Source organism: Ambystoma mexicanum, chromosome 1q, assembly GCF_040938575.1.
Source record: "Ambystoma mexicanum isolate Mex_15411 chromosome 1q, UKY_AmexF1_1, whole genome shotgun sequence".
In the NCBI taxonomy this organism is placed as follows: Eukaryota; Metazoa; Chordata; class Amphibia; order Caudata; family Ambystomatidae; genus Ambystoma; species Ambystoma mexicanum.
In genome coordinates, this window is record NC_090922.1 from 905,190,244 (window position 1) to 905,210,974 (window position 20,731).

The 20,731-nt window shown below is 42.3% G+C and overlaps 1 protein-coding gene across 2 annotated transcripts in view; it reads left to right on the forward strand.

Annotated features, from left to right (window-relative positions):
- The window catches only part of PALMD (palmdelphin), a 311,657-nt gene that overhangs the window by 239,791 nt on the left and 51,135 nt on the right, over positions 1 to 20,731 (forward strand). For both annotated transcript variants that reach the window (XM_069641537.1, XM_069641536.1), the window contains exons 4-5: positions 9,889 to 10,003; positions 10,127 to 10,151. In XM_069641537.1, coding sequence (XP_069497638.1) covers positions 9,889 to 10,003; positions 10,127 to 10,151 — 140 coding nt within the window. The remainder of the gene's footprint in view (positions 1 to 9,888; positions 10,004 to 10,126; positions 10,152 to 20,731) is intronic.

Below are 20,731 nucleotides of genomic sequence, written 5' to 3' on the forward strand. Positions count from 1 at the left end.
CTAGTGCTGGCCCCAGCAGAAAAACACCTGTTAGGACGGTCATCATCTGGGCTGTTGATCGCCTGTAGGAATGGAAGTGGGATCCAACTGGAACAGACACTGATTAACAACCAAGCCATTCTGATGGTTAAAGCCTCATGGACATACCAAGGAAAGAAGAAGTCCACATATGATAAAAAACAAAATTAATAATAGCAAATACGTACTGGAACCCGGCCACCACGGACACAACAGTCTATTTGGGAATGGTAGAAGAAGCAATAGATGAGGCCCTCGCAGTCCACCTGGCACAGCACTTTTTGATATGCGGCGATCTCAATGCTACTTGTCCACCAACAACAGGAGCCAACTACGGTCAAGTTAACAAAACTGTGGCAAGGCAGCGTGGGAAACTGTGGATGCGGCTGATGGATTCAAGAAATCTACACAACTTGGACGAGGCCTTCCAGGACTCAAATCTCCCACCGTTATGGGAGAAAAATGACACCAAGACCACGCTCGACTACATATTCATAACAGAATCAATACTGTCAGTGACCAAATCTTTTGAAGTCACTTGAGTCAACGCCAATGATCATAACCCCCTCTCAACCACTTGGTGGGCAACGTGTCCACCTACGGACCACATGAAAGCTCAGATCAACAGCAATGCACAAGGAAACAGAGTAAAACTGTTGGCTACATCAATTAAAGAGCTGGAAAGTAGATTTAACATCATGACCTACACAAACTGCCCAAATAAAACAGACTATTTACCATTACTAACAACGTACAAAAAGACCTCGACCTCGGAGCAGACCTTCGGAGAACAACTGAGACACGTGTCCGATAAAATCATCGTAGATAAATGACGAGAACTGAGGAAAATTCATCGCAGGGAAAAAATCATTGCAACTCCATCAGCATTCAAAGAGGCAGAAGCAGCCTCAAAGCAATACAAATCTTGGGCTAAAACTCATTGGTTGTAACTTTACGAACAGGACTCCAAAAATATCTTAAACACCATAAGCGGCAACAAAGCAAGAGAATTTTGGAGCCTTTTGAGAACATCATCTAAGGGTTCAGAAAACTCTATAATAAACGACATTGGCGAACACACCTGGACAACACACTTTAAGTCCTTGTACCTAACTCCAACAACTACAACAACCTTTCGCACCAGGGTGGAACCTTCACCATGGGTAAGAGTGGACGACCAAAGTGAGATATTAGACCGGATCAAGTCCTTGAAGAACTCCAGAGCTCCAGGGCCAGATGGGATCACCAACGTGGACCTAAAGATGCAACCAAACGAATGGGCGAGTCCCCTTAGTAAAATCTTTGGGAGATGCGCGGATTTGAAAACCATCCCGCCATCGTGGAGGTCAGCAACAGTTGTCCCAATATTTAAGAAAGGCAACAAAAAAGACCCGGCGAACTATCGACCAATCGCGTTACTAGACGTAATGGGGAAAGTATTTGGCTCCCTGTTACTGGATCGATTTAAGAGCTAGGCACAAAGCGCACCCTGTGAAGACCCATTTCAAACGGGATTCATGAACAACGTAGGCACAGCGTCAAATATCCTACTACTGAACGTCCTAAAGAACAAAGTTTTGGAAGGGAAAGAGGACCTCGATTCTTCATCGCATTCATCGATCTCACTCAGGCCTTTGATCGAGTAGAAAGATTGAGACTATGGTCAAAGCTTGAGGCCTGGGACTGCTTACTGCCTTGTTGGACCCAATCAAGGCCCTACATACCGACACTAGACCAAAATGGCCTACTGTCAGCTGCGATTCCGACATCTCGAGGTGTAAAGCAAGGTTGCCCGTTGGCTCCGGCCCTCTTTCTGGCATTTATGGGTGATATCAAAGGCTCAGATGCAGGAATAAGAGCATTTCCATCAAAGCTATGTAAATCAGTGATCACAGGGCTACTCTACGCAGACGATTTAGTTCTGCTAGATATATCCAGGAAAACAACTTGGAAATTAATGAAAGAAAACAAAGTTCTTGACGCTCGAAGTAACTACAAGAAAGAGAGAAAAAACTTGTTTAACCCTCGAAGGAACTTCTATTGAAAAAGTTCTAAATTTCAAATACTTGGGGGTCATCCTGGATTCAACAAAGCAAGATCGTGTAATGCAAGACTCATTAAGATCCAAAGTCAACAAACTGGCGGCACAAGGCAGAGCCATAGACAAGAAATTTGGAAGATACTCTATGGTCCCAGTAATGGAGTTCTATAAAAAGAAGGTGACGCCTACATTAATATACGAAGGCAATGCCATGTTAAACCTACCACCGAACATCTGGTCAAATTTGGAAGCAACATTTTGGAGGAAAGTCCTCAATTTGCCAAACTCCAGTCCGGCTGCCTCCATCCACGGAGAACTAAGCTTGCCCTCTTTGAAAGGAGCAGTAAAACAGTCTACATTGATGTTGTATAGGAAGTGTCGGATGCCAAACCCCCCGTCAATCTACAACCTAATAAACCAAGAAATGGAGAGAAATGGCAGCAAAAGGTTATCACTCTGGAAAAGAGAGAACATTGAAGTACTGGAATCAATAGAGTCTGATGAAGATACATTAATTGTTAACACGGAAAAAATCCTAAAAATATTGAAAGACAAAGACTGGAAAGCCACGCTGGAAGAAGCAGGAAAAAACAAACTAACATCAAACCTCCCGCCCAATACAAAGAAACTAAATGAGCACCAACAAAACATTAAAAAATTCCCAACTAAAAAGACGATTGACTTGCTCTTACGTGTTCGGTTAAATTTGTTTCTAACCAATGAGATCTTGGCCATCAGAGGCAAGTCCCCTTCTAACCAGTGCCGCTTTTGCAATACAACAGAAAAAGAAACCATCCGACACCTACTTCTAAAATGTGCCAGCAACCAACAGATAAGAGAACGATATCTAAAACACATTTCCTCTGACTTCATACTCTCAGACGAACCGACGTGTTGGGCCCGACTGATTGGTGGTGACAAGACACAGTGGTTACTAGCAACCTACAAAATTCTTCAAATCATCAACCTGCCGAGACCTTAGCCAATCAAGAGGGCCCATTTTAGAGAGACCTTCAGAGACATTTTTTTGAAGGACATTACCAAAAACAGCTGATGCATATTTTGTAAAAATCAATTTTTGATTAAACACAAATAAAAAAAATAATAATAATAAAGTAACTGCAAAAAATGAGTGGGGGGCCCTGGGATTTTCCTTTTGCTTCGAGGCCCATCCGTTTCGTGGTAAAGGCAGTGTGCACTGTTCTTAATTTCATTAGTGTCTTGTTAGAGTTTTGCTGTTTTTCGTGCCTCATTGTATCCTACTTTTGTATTATATTTTTATTTAAAGTTCATTTTGATTCTAGGCCAACAAAGCATTGACAATATTGAATACTTTATAGTAACCAATATTGGAGAAGAAAACAATCAAAGCACAGTCAGGAAAGGCACCACCTTCAGTATGTGTAGATGGTATTCTCTCTGTTTACTGCAGAAAGTTAATCTCACATTTGTTTACCACACTTTTTACCAGATTTTCATTTTGCCACAAAATGCAGCGGGGAAGTTTGGGTGAGGCAATATGGGATGGGGAGAGCATACGGTAGTCTCCACAGCACGGTAAGACTTGCAGTAAAAAAGGCAGTGAACGAATATTCTAAGAAACATTCTCTAAAACCTATAGCTATATTGTTCCTAAGTGTCCCCCTCGAGGAGAGATTAAAACACATATAACCCTTTTAGACATTGAGGTACAAGCGACATCCTGATTGTTAAACTGTGTGAGCTGGACTCACATAAATCCTCCCATAGAGTCATAGAAGACATTCTTGAAGGAGGAGGTTTTGGGGGGCAGTGCCAGCGTTGGAAGATCACAGGGGAGTCTCTGCGATTGGAATAAGTAGAAAAGCAAGTCTATAAATTCAGGATTCGTGAACTAAGAAAATTGTTGTAGACCCTCAACCTTAATAGGATTCCTAACCTCGATGGAGGCCCATGGAGATTAGAAAATGCTAAAATGATGTAGTTGTAGTGGGCACTGAAAACGTGAGTAGAATTCTGCACTCGCAAGTAAACGCTCTTCAATCCGGGTGACAGCTCTTCAAATAGGGATTTGCCAGAGTTTAAATATGCTGGCACCACGCCGGGATGTTGAGGCTTTAGATGGACAATTCATGGATAATGTAGATGTACTTACATGCCGCTGCTTGACCCAAGCCATGGACTGTGATCAATAGTAAAATGGCCGTCAAGTAGTATCTCTGGGTTTCAAAGTGGAAGTGAGCAAAGGCAACTCTCCTGGTTCCTTGCCCAACTCGTATTGCTATTAGAACGCACGGTCATTGCATCAGTCATGTGTGTATGCTTAATCAACCAGTCACTCTCAACAGAAAGAGATGCATCTTGGGAGTTACTGAGAGAGAAATAAATTGGCTTGCTTTCTGAATAGTGGTGAAATTAAACACCATGCCTCTGGTCATATCATCTACTGCCCACGCACTCATTAAACTATGAACAAGACATCAGAGGTTTCAAAACAACACCAAAATGTGTGAATGACCTGGGCGACACCTAAGATTCTATGAAAACCCATTTAGTTAATTCCTGAAGAAGCAAGGTTACCTCCTGCAGAATGATACCCCTTGCCCATCAATTCTTGCACGTGAAATGACAACCTTCTGAACCCTTATGGTCCTTTTAATTGGTGTAACACACCGTACGATGGAGGGGATGCAGAATAACTCTTACACCAAATAACAAGCCTGACTCAGTAAGTTGGCAAAATGTCTCTCTCTTGACTGTTTTATTTTCAATTGTCTAAAACAGGGAAATACAACGGACATCAATGGACGTTGCACAACATGATCTCAATGCATTTCATATAAAACATTTCTTTTATAGCAAAACCTTGTCATATGTGATATCATACTATGTGGCAAACGAAGAAAAACCTGTGTGGGATTGTGATTGGCTCAAGGGGAACACCTAAGTATACTTTCTATAAGGGATTGGATTGTGATTGGATCCCTACAGTCAGGTGGACAATGTATGCCCACCCCTAAGTCATCTTCATCAGTTATTAGATACATGGTACATCATTGGCTCTCAAACTATAAGGCCTTTCGTTATATGGCCTTCTACAATTGGTTGGAACGCGTGTACCTTTCTGGACCATTTGATTCACTAGCAGCACATAAGCTGGTACCCCAGGTGTCAGTGGGTGGAATTGACCGTGTCTCCCCACACAATTAGCCTCATATCTTTCAATGTTCTTGCCTTCTGCCATGAAGATTGTCTTTGAACTCAGCCTTGTAGTAGCTTTTCTACTCTGGGAATATAAGGGAGTGTGAGCATGTTCTTATCAAGGCTCAGGTCTACATGCCCATTTCTATTTCCATCCTGAACTCACATGACAGGAGAGCGTGAATCGGCCCATTTTATAGCATTTAATTGTCTTAAATAAAGAAACTTGCCACTCATGGTGTTCTTTCTTTGCAACTTAACAAGGAATGCCTCAGCGGCTCACATTCACTGTTCTTCAAGGACTGATAACCAGTGTTGGCTGCTTCAGCCTTTGACACCAGGACAAACAGCCTTTCTTGGTCTGCCTTTGAGCTTCGGTTTATTTCCTTGCTGTGACATACGCATAGATATCCATCCTTCTTTTTCCATGGGTTTGAGCTTACTAGAAATTGTGACATCGAACATCCAGATTCTATATAATTGTGGCACCGCCTGCAGTCTATTTACTACGTATCGCCAACCTTATGATTACTTAGTCTACTTGCGTTGCTGCATCTGTACAGTTATAAAACAACTTGCATTTTCTGCAGTCCTTTGCACACGTGCAATCTTCATTGCGCATAGGGAAGTCTTCTTGATTCTTTACTTTGTCATCAGATTCTATAAGGTCTACACATTCTCTCCTTTGACCATTCTTCTCAGTGGGTCACTGTCACTTCTTGTGACGTCACCAGTCTCTTTTCCTCTTATTTTCATATTCCTTCGGGGATCTCTTCCAGGAGATTGTCAGTTCTCTGTGGATACATCAGATAGGGTTTTCTCAGTGGATATCTTGTCTCGAAGACTCTCCTTGGAATAGTCACAGTCACTGGGGTTGTGCATGTTGCAACTTCTGGTTCCCAACATATAGGTAGCATAAGGGCAGGACTTCCTGTAAAGGCGTTTGACTCCTCCTCTACACTACTTTTTTTCAAACAAAATGCTACTGATACCGCCAACACCAGACATACAAATATAAAAACACTGATATTGGACTAGGGAAGGTCAACATCGAGATAGCATAGAGCAACTGCTGGAGCACGGCTTACTCATTTAAGTTGTGTTGAAGAAACTATTGTCCTCCAAAGCTTCCACCAGCACTGATGTGACCACCTTCTAGAACAGATGACATTCCAATTTCTCCATAAGTTATAGCATGCGTTTTTTTTCAGAGACCAAATAATATGTTCAATGAATTAGCATTTACATCACTGTCAATAAAGTCTCATTTAGGAGCAGGTAAAAGAAGGGATCCAAGCTGAGGATGGTCCTGTTAATCCCATCCATGCAACATAGGAGATAAGTTAGAGAAGGGCAGCAACAAAGGCACAACGTCCTGCAGGAATGGATGTTCATGCAATCAACATGGGAGCATTATATGAAGTATTTTGGCATAGTGCCACCAGTATTGTAACCATTCCTATTCAGATCTGAGTTTGGTTGCCACTCAACTAGCATCTCATTATACCAGTAAATATCAGCCCATGCAGTTAAGAAGCTGCTTCTCTGTACTTTACATCATGTGAATGGTCTAGAACTGGACAATGCCAGGAAGTATGAAACTTATTTCTACCACGCCACAGCCCACAGGCATCAGGGCTCAAAACATACAACATAAAAAGTTTACAGTCTGGGGAACTGGTTTACTCAAACAGACAGATTTTCAGATTTTTTCTGAAAGCAGCATAATTTACCTCTACTCGCATAGATACCGGGAGCTTGTTCCAGTCACTAGCAGTATTACTGGGGAAAGATCTTCCTGATTCTCTGGCTCTTTTGACATGAGGTATAGTCAGAAGATGTGTGGCGCTTGAACGCAAAGTCCTGCTAGGAGAATATTTCCTCAATGTTGGTTTCAGATATTGTGGAGCGTCTCCATATAGATGCTTATGAGTAAGAGCCAACGTCTTAAATGAGATTCTTTTTCCTACGGGTAGCCAATGAAGCTCCCTGCGGTGGTGTGAAACGTGATCCCTCTTAGTTGTGTTGTAAATTATTCTCACAGCAACATTTTGAACTGTCTGCAACTTTTGGATGCCCCCTTTACTTGCTCCGGCCATAAGTGCATTGCAGTAGTCCAGCCAGGGCATAATAATGGCTCTGACTAAGGTTCACAATTTTTGCGAGATACCAGAGGTTTTATCTGCCTAAGAATTCTGAGATGATACTAATCAAGGAATTTCTAAAACCAAAAAACAGCTACTAATCTTGTTGGGGCTGCTTATCCTAAAAAGATGCTACTATGTCTGTGCCATGTCTACCGCTTCCGTTTATATCGAACACAGGATCTAGGTCATCACTCCTGGATCTGTTGTCAACCGGTTTCAGCGATATCTCATTACTTCCCGCTTTCTTCAGGAAAAATATACTGATTTTAGCATTACTGGTCTCAATTATAAATAACAGAACAGTTTTAGAAATTCCTTGATTAGTAAAATCAAGGCTTTGAGTACTGTAAGCCACACATATCCAAGGAGATGACAATAAAGTAGAAATTTCGACCTTGATGATGTGTGCAACATTTTAGCAGACAGAAAAGTAGTGAGCAAGGATAGGAATAGACTTCACCTCCTTTTGTGTACCCTTGACAGGTGTAATATTATTAACCACTGAGGGCGAGCCCCTTACCTGTAGAGAGGGCCAATTAGCGAATATAGGAACATTTTATTAGACATAGGGAAACAGAACATAGGATTAAGTAATTCGAATGAATTGTTTCTGTCTAAATGGTGTTAGAATGCTCGGAAGTACCTTCAGATCCTCAGACGGACAAGAAGTCAAAGTCGCTTTGAGCTCCCAGCCCCCTATAGTCAGAGAGAAAATGTCCACTCTGCTCCAAGTCCATCAATATCCTCATATTGCCATAGACAGCAGTGTCATACTCCACCTGGTCAGAACCTAGCCTACTAACTCAGATCATGTTGACTGGCCCGTTCCTTTTACCCTATGATGATGTGTGCAAATTCCACCAGTCTTGCAAGTGAAGAGACATGTAGGTTAAATAACACTTGTGCTCATACCTCGGATTGAAAGGAGCATGCTTGATCGAGGTTTCAAAAAAGAGATCTTGCTCTTTAATCTCAAACTTCATCTTGGTTACATCGGGTTATATGTCACACGTATTAAAGGTCGGCAACCACTGCTGAACTCAAGACCATCTGGAATTCCTGGAATTCACACAAACAATGGGAAATAAAGATGTGTTTTCTGCTTTGCACACTTAGGTCAACAACAGGGAACATAGTTACTCCTGTGGTTTTACACATTCTCTTTTTTAATGTGATTCAATCAAGAGATATTTGAAAATGACACACCATGGGTGCCCCTTCCTTTGCCAAGTTGCCTATATTATCAAATGAAGAAAGCACTGTGGCTTTTCATATCCCAGGCACCTCTACCTCTGAATCAAAATGTGCATGCCTCCCACACCACTCCAGACTTCACTTAAGTAATGAGTGGGGACACCAGTCTCCCACCTTTCCTAATCTGCCAATTCCCTTACCATTGTTGCACACCATGCACAATTATCCATTTGAGCGATTGAGAGAGCAGCCACACAAGGTGGAGGTTCGGGGGGAGAACAGTTGCAAAGTGAGAAACTGAAATGGAAACTGTCTGCAGAAACCAGTGGCAGATGACTGCCTGGGGGAGAACAAGTTATTTGCCTTGTTAGGACTTTTCATGCCCTTCTGTAACTTATAGTAATTTGTAATGCCTTTCCTGCCTTTTCATGCCTTCCTAGTCTATGGCTATGTGGCTTGCTTGTTTCCACCCCTCGCTAACCTCATCGCCATCCTCTGTTCCCTCTTATACTATACTGCACCCCGGAGTTCCACTGTGATTCTGCCCCGATGATTTTTCTCCCTCAGGCCCAATGCAATTCAAATGACTACCTCCTACATGTCGCCACCTTGTAAACATTCAAAGTTGCTCTAAGTGACCCGACCAGGATTTCTCCCTCTCTGGAATTCCTACTCTGAGCTCTTCTTGGCAACTGTTCCCACCCACTGTCTACTAGGTACTCCTACTCTTATCCAGGACCAGTGGCTGCACACTGGCCACTGACATAGATACCAGCCCACAGAAGGGTGTCCCAGCACATCTCCTGACAAGAAGCCTAGCTAAAGAACACCACTATCTGACATCACCTAAAGATATCCCTCTGGAGATGTTGCCATGTCCACACCAAGCCCCAAGTTGTCCACCCGGCCTTCCAGTAACCTTCCTAAACTAAAATTCTTAACCTACACACACAAACACACTAACCTACTAAGCCACTGGGCACAGGGAAAGAGAAGAACCCTTGCAACAGATATGAAACAGCACACTACACCTATACAATCCACTTAGAAATTGTAGGCTTCATAGCACCACCTGCATCCAAGGCCCCATGGACCAAAATGCATGTGTACTCTGGGCATAAAGCACATAGAAACAGACCTGCACCCAGACCTCAGGGTACTTCCTGTCTGCGCACGTAAACATGTTGGACTGTGGAAGTGGGTATCTGCACTGGTAGACTGCACAAGTTCACTGTCTGTGGTCAATGTAAATGTCATCTTCTATAGAGGACCACTTGCAGAACTTATCAACAATGTTCTCTTTTTCAGACTTGACCAAGAAATTGAAGATCTTGAAAGGCAAGAGCTGCAGGTATCCGCGAAGGAAGTGAGGGTTCTGAAGAAGCTGAAGTCAGTGGAGCGAACATCAGAAGATATTATACGGGTAAAGAGCAAGCTCAAGTGCAAATTCCATAAATGATATTGAAGCCAACACATTTCTATTTTGATTTGAACCTCGCAAATGTATAGTAAGTGACACCATGTCCCTCTTCTCTGTTTCCTGCAGGCTGTGAAGGCAGAGGTTCGAGAAGGTAGGCTTGTTGACTTGCGATTCTTTTAATGTGGGTTGTTTTTTGAGGGGGGCTATTGCGTTGGGATTTTCTTTACAAATGTTATTGTGTTGGGGTGCCGTTTCATACATGTGGAAGCTCACATGCTTGTAGTTTCCTAGCGTCATGCAGTAATTTGGGCATTGACGTCATTACTGTCTAGCCTGTACCACATCAGGAAATGGTAAAGGAGGCAATTAATGCAAGAGTTGTTAACAATATTTCAGGTGCATATACTTTTGACAGACAATATTTTTCATCTTCTGACACAAGTGGGAAATATTTTTATGAGCATCCTTTGGCTCTGCATCTTCAGATGCACAGGACGAAAAGCGCAACTTTGTGAATTGTGGATGCAATTCCTCTGTGCAATTCTTTCCAGCCCTGGCATTGCAAACATGCCTGGATTTTTGTTCCAAATGGGTGTCACAAGCCGGGTGGGGATATGAGTGAGAGGGAGTGGATGGGCTGTACCCTGTAAGGGCTTGACATGTGCATTAGGCTTATAATCAAAAGAAGTGATGGGTGGTAGGTTTTGAATCAATCTGAACCAATCGCAAGGCTCTGGGCAACCTTCAACATCACAGTTTTTTAGCCCGTCTGCGCCATTGTAAAAGGGGTCCAGCCATATGCAAACCAGACAGGTGCTGTCACCAATGGTATCAATCCAGTCTGAACAGCTAGGCCAGGTCCCTCTGCACGGAAACACAAGCAACCCCAGACATGTTTCAGCCTTGCTGGTCCTCCTCAGTGAGGTGCAGCTTGGGTCCCTATGAGGCAGTGAGCAAGGGACCCACATCTGGGCATACCCTCTCTCACATAGGGAGACAACCTACAACCAGAAAAGTGATGGGTGGAAGGTTTTTAACCAATCTGAGACACTGGCAATGCTCTGGGCAACCTTCCACACCATCATTTTTTATCCCGTCTGGCCATTGCAAAAGGCGTCCAGCAATATGCAAATCAGTCAGGTACTGCCGGCAATGGTAGCAGCCCAGCCCGAACTGCTAGGCCAGGTCCCCTCTGCACAGAAACAAAAGCAATCCTACATGTTTCAGCCTTCTGGGGCATCCTCAGTGAGGTGCAGCTTTGTTCTCTATGGTGCAGCCAGCCAGGGAGCCAAGGCTGGGCATACCCTCTCTCACATAGGGAGACAAACTACAACCCAAAAAGTGAAGAGTGGAAGGTTGTGAATCAATCTGAACCACTGGCAATGCTCTGGGCAACCTTCCACACCACTGTTGTTAGCCCATCTGTGACATTGCAAAAGGGGTCCAGCCATATGCAAGTCAGTCAGGTACTGCCACCAATGGTATCAATCCAGTCCGAACAGCTAGGCCAGGTCCCTCTGTACGTAAACACAAGCAACCCCCGACATGTTTCAGCCTTGTTGGGCCTCTTCAGTGAGATGCAGCTTGGTTCCCCGTGCCTGCTGGGTCTTAAGACCCAAGCTACCTCACTGCTAAGGCCTAACAAGGCTGATACATGTTTGGTGAGGCCTGTGGTCTGGTGCAGAAGAGGTGACCAAGCCGTTTGGGCTGGACTGCCCCTTTTGGGGTGAGACGAAGCTTAATTTGCATATGTTATTTCCCCTATTGTAATGGCTTGGCAGGCAAAGAATGGTGGTCGGGAGGGTTTCCCAGAGAAATGCCAGAGGTTAGGATTAATTCCAAACCTTCCATCTATCACCTCTTCTGTTTTGCATTAGGCTTTTAATAACATAAACTGCTTTTTCTGGTGGTCATGTTACTCCAGCCTCAACGTGTTTCTTATCTTTTCTTCTGGCCAGTGAAAACCCAAACACATAGGGCCCGATTTATAGAAAATGCGCATAGACCTTGCAAAGTACTCTTTGCGTAATACCACTTTGTGCGTATCTGCTCGCAAAAGCATGTTATAAGCGATCCGCGTATTCATTGAATTTGAACCGCAAAGTAACCCTATGCGCAAGTAGTGTTTGGAACACCCATGACATGCCCCCAGGCAAACCAGATCCAGCTACATATACCAACCTTTGCGCAGTCAGTATTCCCACCATCATGCACCCCAGTCAATACTGCGGGCTGTCCACCGCAATCAAGGCAGCACCCCAGTGACACTGCGTACGGTCCCACATAACTCCTAACTGCACCCTGATAAAATGCGTTACATGTCATGTAACTTAAGTCAGGCCCCGGTAAATCTGTGTGCGAACCACTGTAAATTACAGCTGCACACCGCTAATCTGCATACTTGCACACCTAACTTCTATCAGCACCTCAACTGCGTGCTGGTACCCCTAAATTCCTGAATGTACCTTACCTTTTCGTGATGATTCCTATGCAACTGGGACTTTGCAGGGGTGCTATCATGTGGCGGTAGGATCGCAAGCTTTGCGTGCTTCCTCACCCGACGTGACGCTGCACAGTTAGATCCTTGAATATGCTTGTGTATGCGCATTGCTGGACGTACGATTCCTTTGCGTAGTCCGTCCCTCGACACGCCTACGCAAGTGCTTGGTCTTCCTCATTCTATGCAGGGAATAGAGAATATGCATGCTCCGGCCCATATTTATTTCCTTCCTTCCGTGGAGTCTCACGCAGAGCGCCCGACTGCACGCAAAGATCTGGTGGACCTGTGCAAAGTCCATGCAAGGTCCCAGAATGCACTAAAAGTCTGTTCCATTAATCAACTAAATGGGTTTTGTGTGCTGATTAGTGCGCAGAGTCATTTTTCAGCGTGCAGAGAATTCTGTAAATAGGGCCCATAGTCTGTGACTCCCAAAAAAAGGAAGTTGAGAATCAAGGTATGTGTTTCTATTAAAATCCTCATAGCAAGGTCTCTGTCTCCAGAGGGCTGAGAACTGACGCTCAGTGTGTGTTCTCAGGAAGCCACCTTTGCATGGCCGAGAGGGAGAATGGTCAAAGTCCTGGAAAAATGCCAGGCTAGGCAACCTGCAACTCTCCAGATATTTTGGACTTTAACTCCCATGAGCCCTCACCATTGAATATACTTGCTTGGGCTGATGGGAGTTAAAGTCCAAAATATCTGGAGAGTCAAAGGTTGCAGACCCTTGTAGTGGCTGATGGAAAAATGCTAAAAGGTATCCCTGTACCTGAATGATTATTGAGTTTAGTTGTTACTGAATGATCATTGAGGACGATGCTTGTATGTGCCAGGAAGGAACAACCAATCAAAAAGCAAAAAATAATAAATAATAAAGGGGCTGATTCACAAAAGCTTTTTCCAGTGGTAGATGGGGCTTGTAGCTGGGAAAATGTAGTAACTTAAAGACAGCATGAGTGTTACCTATTCACAAAAGTGCATAATCATAATACACAAAAAATATTCCTGTCGACCAAATATATGTTTAAAGTGGAAACTGAGTGTAGAACCGTACAAATCTGCAGGGAATTAGTAAAACAGACCTAGGAGCTTTCCTGACAATTGTGGGTGTTTGAAAACGGTGTGCGAATGAGGAAGAATTGTACATGAGCTATGAAAATGAATTTAGATTAGCGATATGTGGTGTAAAAAATCTTTTCATGCAAGGGGAAAAATGTTTTAAAACAGTTGCTCCTGTACAATTATAATTTTTCCTTTTCTGACATGGTGTGGGCTTACTGCTGAGTAAAGATACCCCATATCAGAGCACCAAAATTGGCCATTTGCAGGACATTTTTGTCACTCAATTGTAACTTTGATGTTCTTTCTGACAGTAGTTGTCATATTGTATCTTTTTTCGTGGTTCAATTGTATCTTTATGTACAGCCAGTACTTGACTTCGCTGTTAGCCTTCCGTAGACACCGGGAAAAAATTCCTGATCTCCTAACATTTCCTCTGTTCACTCAGACTCATTATTCCAATGTTAATGATCAATTAGTGGTTGCCATCTGCACACAGATGCAATGAGCCCTGCCTGGTGCTTTGTTGGGTAACTGTTGGGTTCTGCACCACACAAATCAGTCAAATCAAATAAGTACATATCCCCTTTTTTGTTTGTGTATCCTGCTCATGAATTGTTACTCTACCCCATATAATAAAAGGTCCAACCAAATATGAAAGGTGATATATTAACTAATTGAGACAAACTGATAAATAAATGCAGTACCGGTAAAAGGACGAACACCTAAATATTCGCAAATCTATTAACATAAAGAGGCATTAAAAAGGTCCCCAAATGTATTTTGCGACTGGTAGTAGCAGAAGAAAACGAGGTGATTGTTAAAAAAAAACCATAATCTGAGCACTTCACAGTTTCTATCAGAGGGCCTCGATGCTCCAAGTGTCTTCAGGGAGGCTGATTATGATGGAGAGAAGACATTGCTTGCTACAATTGTTCCCTTCGTAGTCTGAGTTCAAATACTCGGTTAAGAAATGCATTTTTCAGTCATGTAAAGCAGAACTCAAAGTTCAATATCTGTAAGAACATTAGGACATCGCAAACCTCTTCCTGTCTAGACAGACAAGTGTACTAGGGAAGACAGCGGTCACCTCCCAGGTGCTTGCAATGTTTAGTAAAGCTCTTTGCCTTAGTGGACATATCGGTCCGGATTCATGGAATATTTGCCCGGTTCAAAGTGACTTTGCACGGGTGAAAAGTGACTTTGCACTGCCGACACAAACCCCGTTTCATGGAACTGTGCAAAGTGTATCTTTACCATGCAAAAATTGGGTGTATATTACATGAATCAGGCCCAATTGTGTCTTTATGCACAGCCTCAAGGCATACAACCCCAAGGAATTTGAAGTGTATGCAGGGTTCCAGTCCACTTCTGTTTGCGCCAAAGTAGTTTGGGTCCCGCAGTTAAGTAAAGCAGGTGCTTACATGAACTTTAGGCAGGAGAGGGGCAGACAGGCAGGGCAGACTTCTCTCTTATACCCAGATGGGTTAAATTTGAATTCTTAAACTGTACCATGTAATGGTAATGAGTTGTCATGTATGTGTTTCAGAAGTGGACCTATCAGGTAGTGGACATGCCACTTTTCATCAATATCATCAACGGTTACAGAAAAATAATGTGTCAATTCATTCAAACATCATTTATCAACACAATCAAATGAAGTAGCTTCATAATAACAATTAAAATTACTGCAATGAGTCTAAAGAATAATCTAACAAGATAAAGGGGGTCATTACGACCCGGGCGGTAAGGGATTACTGGCACCGGTAAGGAGACCGGTGCCGGTAATCCCTTACCGCCCTATTCCAAGGTCCTTTGGCGGGAACCGCAAGGAACGTGTGGTCTGACCACAGGTCCTTTACGGGTCCCGCTAAGGGACCAGGGCGCTAATAACGGGCTTGCAAGTCGCGAGCCCGTTATTAGCACCCTCCCCATTCCCATTGAGCCCTATGGGGGCTCAAATGGGAATGGGGAATGGCATGTTCAATGGGGACTTACCGGTCCCGCCAGGGTCGGACTACACCGGTAAGTCCCCATTGAACTACACCAGTGCCGGACCCGTTATTGGTGGCAGTCATGGCGCAAATAGCGCCATGACTACCACCAATCTTGGAATGAGGCCCAAAGTGTATGTCCAAGCATTTATTTCCTCAGAAACTGCCAGACAAAAAAATATAACTGTTACCACTTGCCAAAAAAAGAAAACAGAATTTTCTATACTCACGTGTTACAGGATTATTCTTTACAGCCATTTCATATTCTTTTCACCACACGTTTTTGGCCCTTCAGGGCTTTGTCAAAGCTTTAAAAGATTATTCATGTGCAAATCATGCCATTAACATCCAAATGGAATTGATCAGTTACATAAAAGGAGTATCCAGATTTTAAACACAGAAGATGAGTGGCAAAAGGATGTGAGAAAATAACAAGAAAACTAATTTTAAAAAAGGGGGAAGTAAATAAACAAACAATATTTAGTTAATGCAATTCATGTTTATATATCACTGAACAATTGCACAACATTCTTATAAAGTTTACCACAAAGGTAAGGGAATTCTTAACTTATTCTTACCCGTAACGTAAAACTGAAAACTAAGTCATAGCACAATTTACTAGTTCCATGTGTTAAAATCATGGCAAAAATGGCAGTTTATATAATAAATCGCGACAAAGAGGCTGTGGTTTTGCCGCCGCAATCCATGTAAAGGATGCGGGGGACATCCCTGCAACCATACAACAAGATGAGGACTGTTTTTTTTTTTTTTAACTGAGGCCGGGACCGTGTCCCTCCCACAGATATGAAAAAGTTACAGAAGAGATCCTGCGCCTCACTTTCGCCCCTTTCTGGTGAGATAAATACACATAGTCCCCTTAAGGGTGTGCAACTTCACGGCTCAGACCAAATCACAGTTCTGGAGCATAGAATTAGAAAAAATATACATATTTTATTTTATGTAATTGTACAAATTTCATTCTATTCTTAAAAATCGTACAACCTCAATAGGTGTACAATGTAATCTTTAAAAAAAATATCCACATTAATTACCAACATAAAAAACAACAAAATGTCAACACAAATTATGAAAAAGAAAAGGAGAGTGGTGAGGTGAATATATAAACGGATTATACCAAATTTAACACAGAACAACCTCCACCTAAATACTGTTACTAACACAATTCATCAACACATTTACAAAATCACAAAAAGGCAAGATAATACACTTTGATTTCATAAAAACACATTAAGAAACCACTATACAATTCAGAGAAAAGCAATTTTCACTACTAGTAAAGCAATATTGGTGACACACTTAGCTGTCTAGTACTTAATCCTTATATGGGTTAGGGTTACTCAGTATTATTTTAATAAATGCAAGCTATAAGTGCTCTGTTGTGGATGTGTCTGGATCACACAGTATCATTGTCCCGACATGTTTCATTCCCTAAATCTGTAAATCTTGTGCAGGGAAATTCCTCAGGGGTATTGCTTCAATATACAAACAGCATAACATTAACCAAACTTGTATAATGTTGATTCCCTTTAAAAACCTTTTGGTTTGGCTGGAGTTGCAGCCCTCGAGGGATTCCTTCTTGTTATGAATTAACTATAACCTGATGGAAAAAACAGGGGAAAGAAATGAACATAACATATAAAGTCAGTTGTGTTGGGCTCAAAACATGACTGAGCAATCATCTCAACCTGAGAATATAATTGACTCGGTGAGGCTTACCACGCTGCAAACTTGATAAATAGTAAGAGGTGTAGGGTGTGCTTCTTATAAGTAGGGCGCTGATTCCCTAAAAGGGAAAAAAAGAAAATAACACAAGGTCAGTGTTTTGTATGGACAAGGCGGTCTTATTCTGCAGTACCATTTACCAAGTTGAAATGTACTTCTGCATACGACTCAGAATCTAAATGTCATCCGGACAACTAACTATCCGTTGTACATATGATGTACTGAAGTACACCAATAGGACTTGTCCTTCTAAGACTAGAATCATAGCCATAAAAGGGGCCAAAGAATAATGGTCAAATTGTTAATAGAGTGCTCCTGATCCGTGGGGGTGGCCCAGATCGTAAACGGGACCACTAGGGCAATGAAATGAGAATCAAGATGTAGCAGATGACTTTATATTTCAGGAACTCATTTGCCATACGTGCACTCCTAGGCAGTGAAAAGGTCTAATAAGGGTCTTGAAAGCCAATATATCAAGTGGCTTGCAATCTCTACTGCCATCAATATGTTACTGTGATAACAGTGATACCCAGTTGTCTAATTGAATTCGGGTGCAACTGGTGCATGTCATTCTTCGCAAATTGGGGTAGTGTGTTATAATGATGTGGAATCAGAAAATACAATATTAAGGCTTTTACACCTTGCAAAGAGAAATACACCAACACGGGCTTGTAAAGATTCCCAGAATCTTTATTGCAAAACTGAATAGTTTACGAAACAAAGTACACAAATAGCTATTTGGCCGTCAGTACTTCACAGAGACCACCAGAAGGTTCAATGTGAGCAGTGAGAAGAATTGCTAGCTGGACATCAGCATACTTATACAGTTTTCTTCATAACGATGTCCAGCCTCCTACAAGTTAATCATGTACTGGGCTAGGGTCGCGCCAGGTTCATTCCTAATTTACATATCTCGTGCATGCGGTTTACTTCTTAATACATTTTACTAAAAAGCACTATTATTCTCTGGGTTTCACTTTACACTCTTTACACATTTGTTTCAATGCAGGTCAAACAGATGTTTCACATGTCATGTTTAGATAGCATTATTGTTCTTGTATACTTGTAGGTTAACATCGCCGATTCAAGTAATCCCCTGATCCCGAGGTCAACAAAGGACAAGGTCTACATGACCCTAACATGTAGCCTGCAGGCAGGCTGGACATTAACTCGCCTACAGAGGTCGAAGAGGTTAAGTAAGAACAAGAGAACACAGGTCGGGCATTTTAGGCCACAGGGTGACTTTGCACGAATAACTAAAATGGCGGCTTTGACCTAAAATGGAGGCCCGATTAACTTAAGGTTACGACCTTGCGATGCGGATTTCCTCGCAGAGCGACTGGGCATTGGCCAACATATTCAATGAGGATAAAACAATATTATATCAGTTTTAACAATCATACCTGGATGGTCGTGGAAAGAGATCCCGTCTTAGTAAAGTCTTCCTACTGATCCCTATGGCTGTTTTCCATGGAGTTAAGACTTATAGTGGAACTCTTCTAGGCTGGTCCTTTTAGCAAGCTTTTTCAATAAAGCTGTTGAAAAAATGAAATAGGGCAAAATGAACACGATCTCTGAATAAAAATAGCGTGTACGCATATCTACTTTCCAGTACTGGTATCCGTTACTTAATATATTTAAGGCACTGTTGTTATGTAGGCACCCTGCATGGTCTAAACAGTATTGTGCGGTCAGCGCGGGTGACCTCAACTATAGTTAACTTTTGGCCATATGTAGCTGTTTTAACACAAAAATGCTGCATTTAATACAAATGTAACGTGGCCAGCGCGGGTACTTGCAGCTTTGCTGGATAGATAGAATGCCAGCATGTGTGCTGGTAGAATATCATGCTGCTTTAGTTTTCCAATACCGAGCTGTTACATTGTGCTCGTAGGCGAGTTTAAACTCGGGCTTTGCTGCTACCTTCATGCGAACATGTGTTGCATGCAGTTTCTTACTTCCCAGCTAGTTGCTATTACTACTGACTCCTGGCGTTCTCTGTCACACCGTGCTCGCAATCAAATCTAATCTGATGGCTCCCTCTGCAACGCCGCATCGTAAAACACTCTCCCTACCGGAAGTGGGGAGTGCAGCTCACGTGACGATCGTGCGGGCATAAACACTAGAATGTGCAACCCAATGCACGTTTGTGCTTTCCAGGTCTCCATATGGAAAACGGTAAAAGCATATACCTAGTATAACGCGAATGTAGCAAGACCTGGTGGAAACAAGGACTGCATCTCAGTTTGTCAACAATCTTAACGTGGTAAGGATATGTTAATGTACTAAAAATACTTAAACTTGCTACGGTCTTTCAAATGGATGTAGTATTGAAACTACTTTACTATTGGTCATGTGGCATATCTACCTGAGACACTCTTTTATGTCCTCTGCCAAAATTTGAAAACGATCAACGAATTGCCTCATTCAGCATAATGGATTCTGCGAGTTGCTGATATGATCCGGTAGTAGTATTTATCAAAATATCTGGACAAGGAAATATATTTTTTACGCTTGTTTTGGCATGTTACTCTACAGTGTATGCAAACTCTACTTCACCTCACTTACAATGATTTCCAGTCTATCAATTTGTTTAGACCGGTTTCTACTGAATTTGTTCTTGGTTTAATAGTTTTTTCTTATTAACTGATGTTGATTCTGTTGAATTCAACTGTAGAAGTACACTCCACGTGAGTGACTCAGGTGTGTGATCCATAGCTAGAAAATGGCCCACCATTGGAGCTGTTAAGTTACGATTGCGTATGCAACTTTTATGCTCTATAATCCTCTGCTTTACTTTTCTTTCTGTCATCCCAATATAGATTTTCCGGCAACAGCACCAAATAACATAAATGACCATTTTAGAGTTACAGTTTGTGAATTGGCGTTGTAGCCATGGTTTTTTCAGGCCCAAATCTACCTCTCTAGTGCGTTGAGTACTGGCACAGCAACTGCATGTGCCACAAGGAATATGACCTATGGGTTTGATCATGCCCCAAGATTCAGTGAGCGTCTTCTGGACTTGTTTGACAGAGATGTCATTCTTTGTCACAAGATCTTTAATATTTGGACCTCTTTTAAACGCACATAACGGGCGTTGAAGAGAACATTCGCCTCCACTAAGTATATGCCAATTCCACTTAATAATGGCATTAACCTTGTTGGAAAGTGGATTAAAAGTATTCACGAAAACTATTTGATCTTCGGTTTTCATCTTTGTTCTGTACTCTAAGAGGGCTTCTCTGTTAGTATTCCTTGCGCGTCTCCAAGCTGCCTTTACAATTTTTTTAGGGTATCCTCTCACTGTTAATTTAGCGCCTAGGACTGCTGCTTCTTTTTCAAACGTACTGGTATCAGAACTGTTACGCTTTAATCTAAAAAATTGTCCTACAGGGAGATTTTCTCTTGTATGTCTCGGATGACAACTGTGAAACTGGAGCA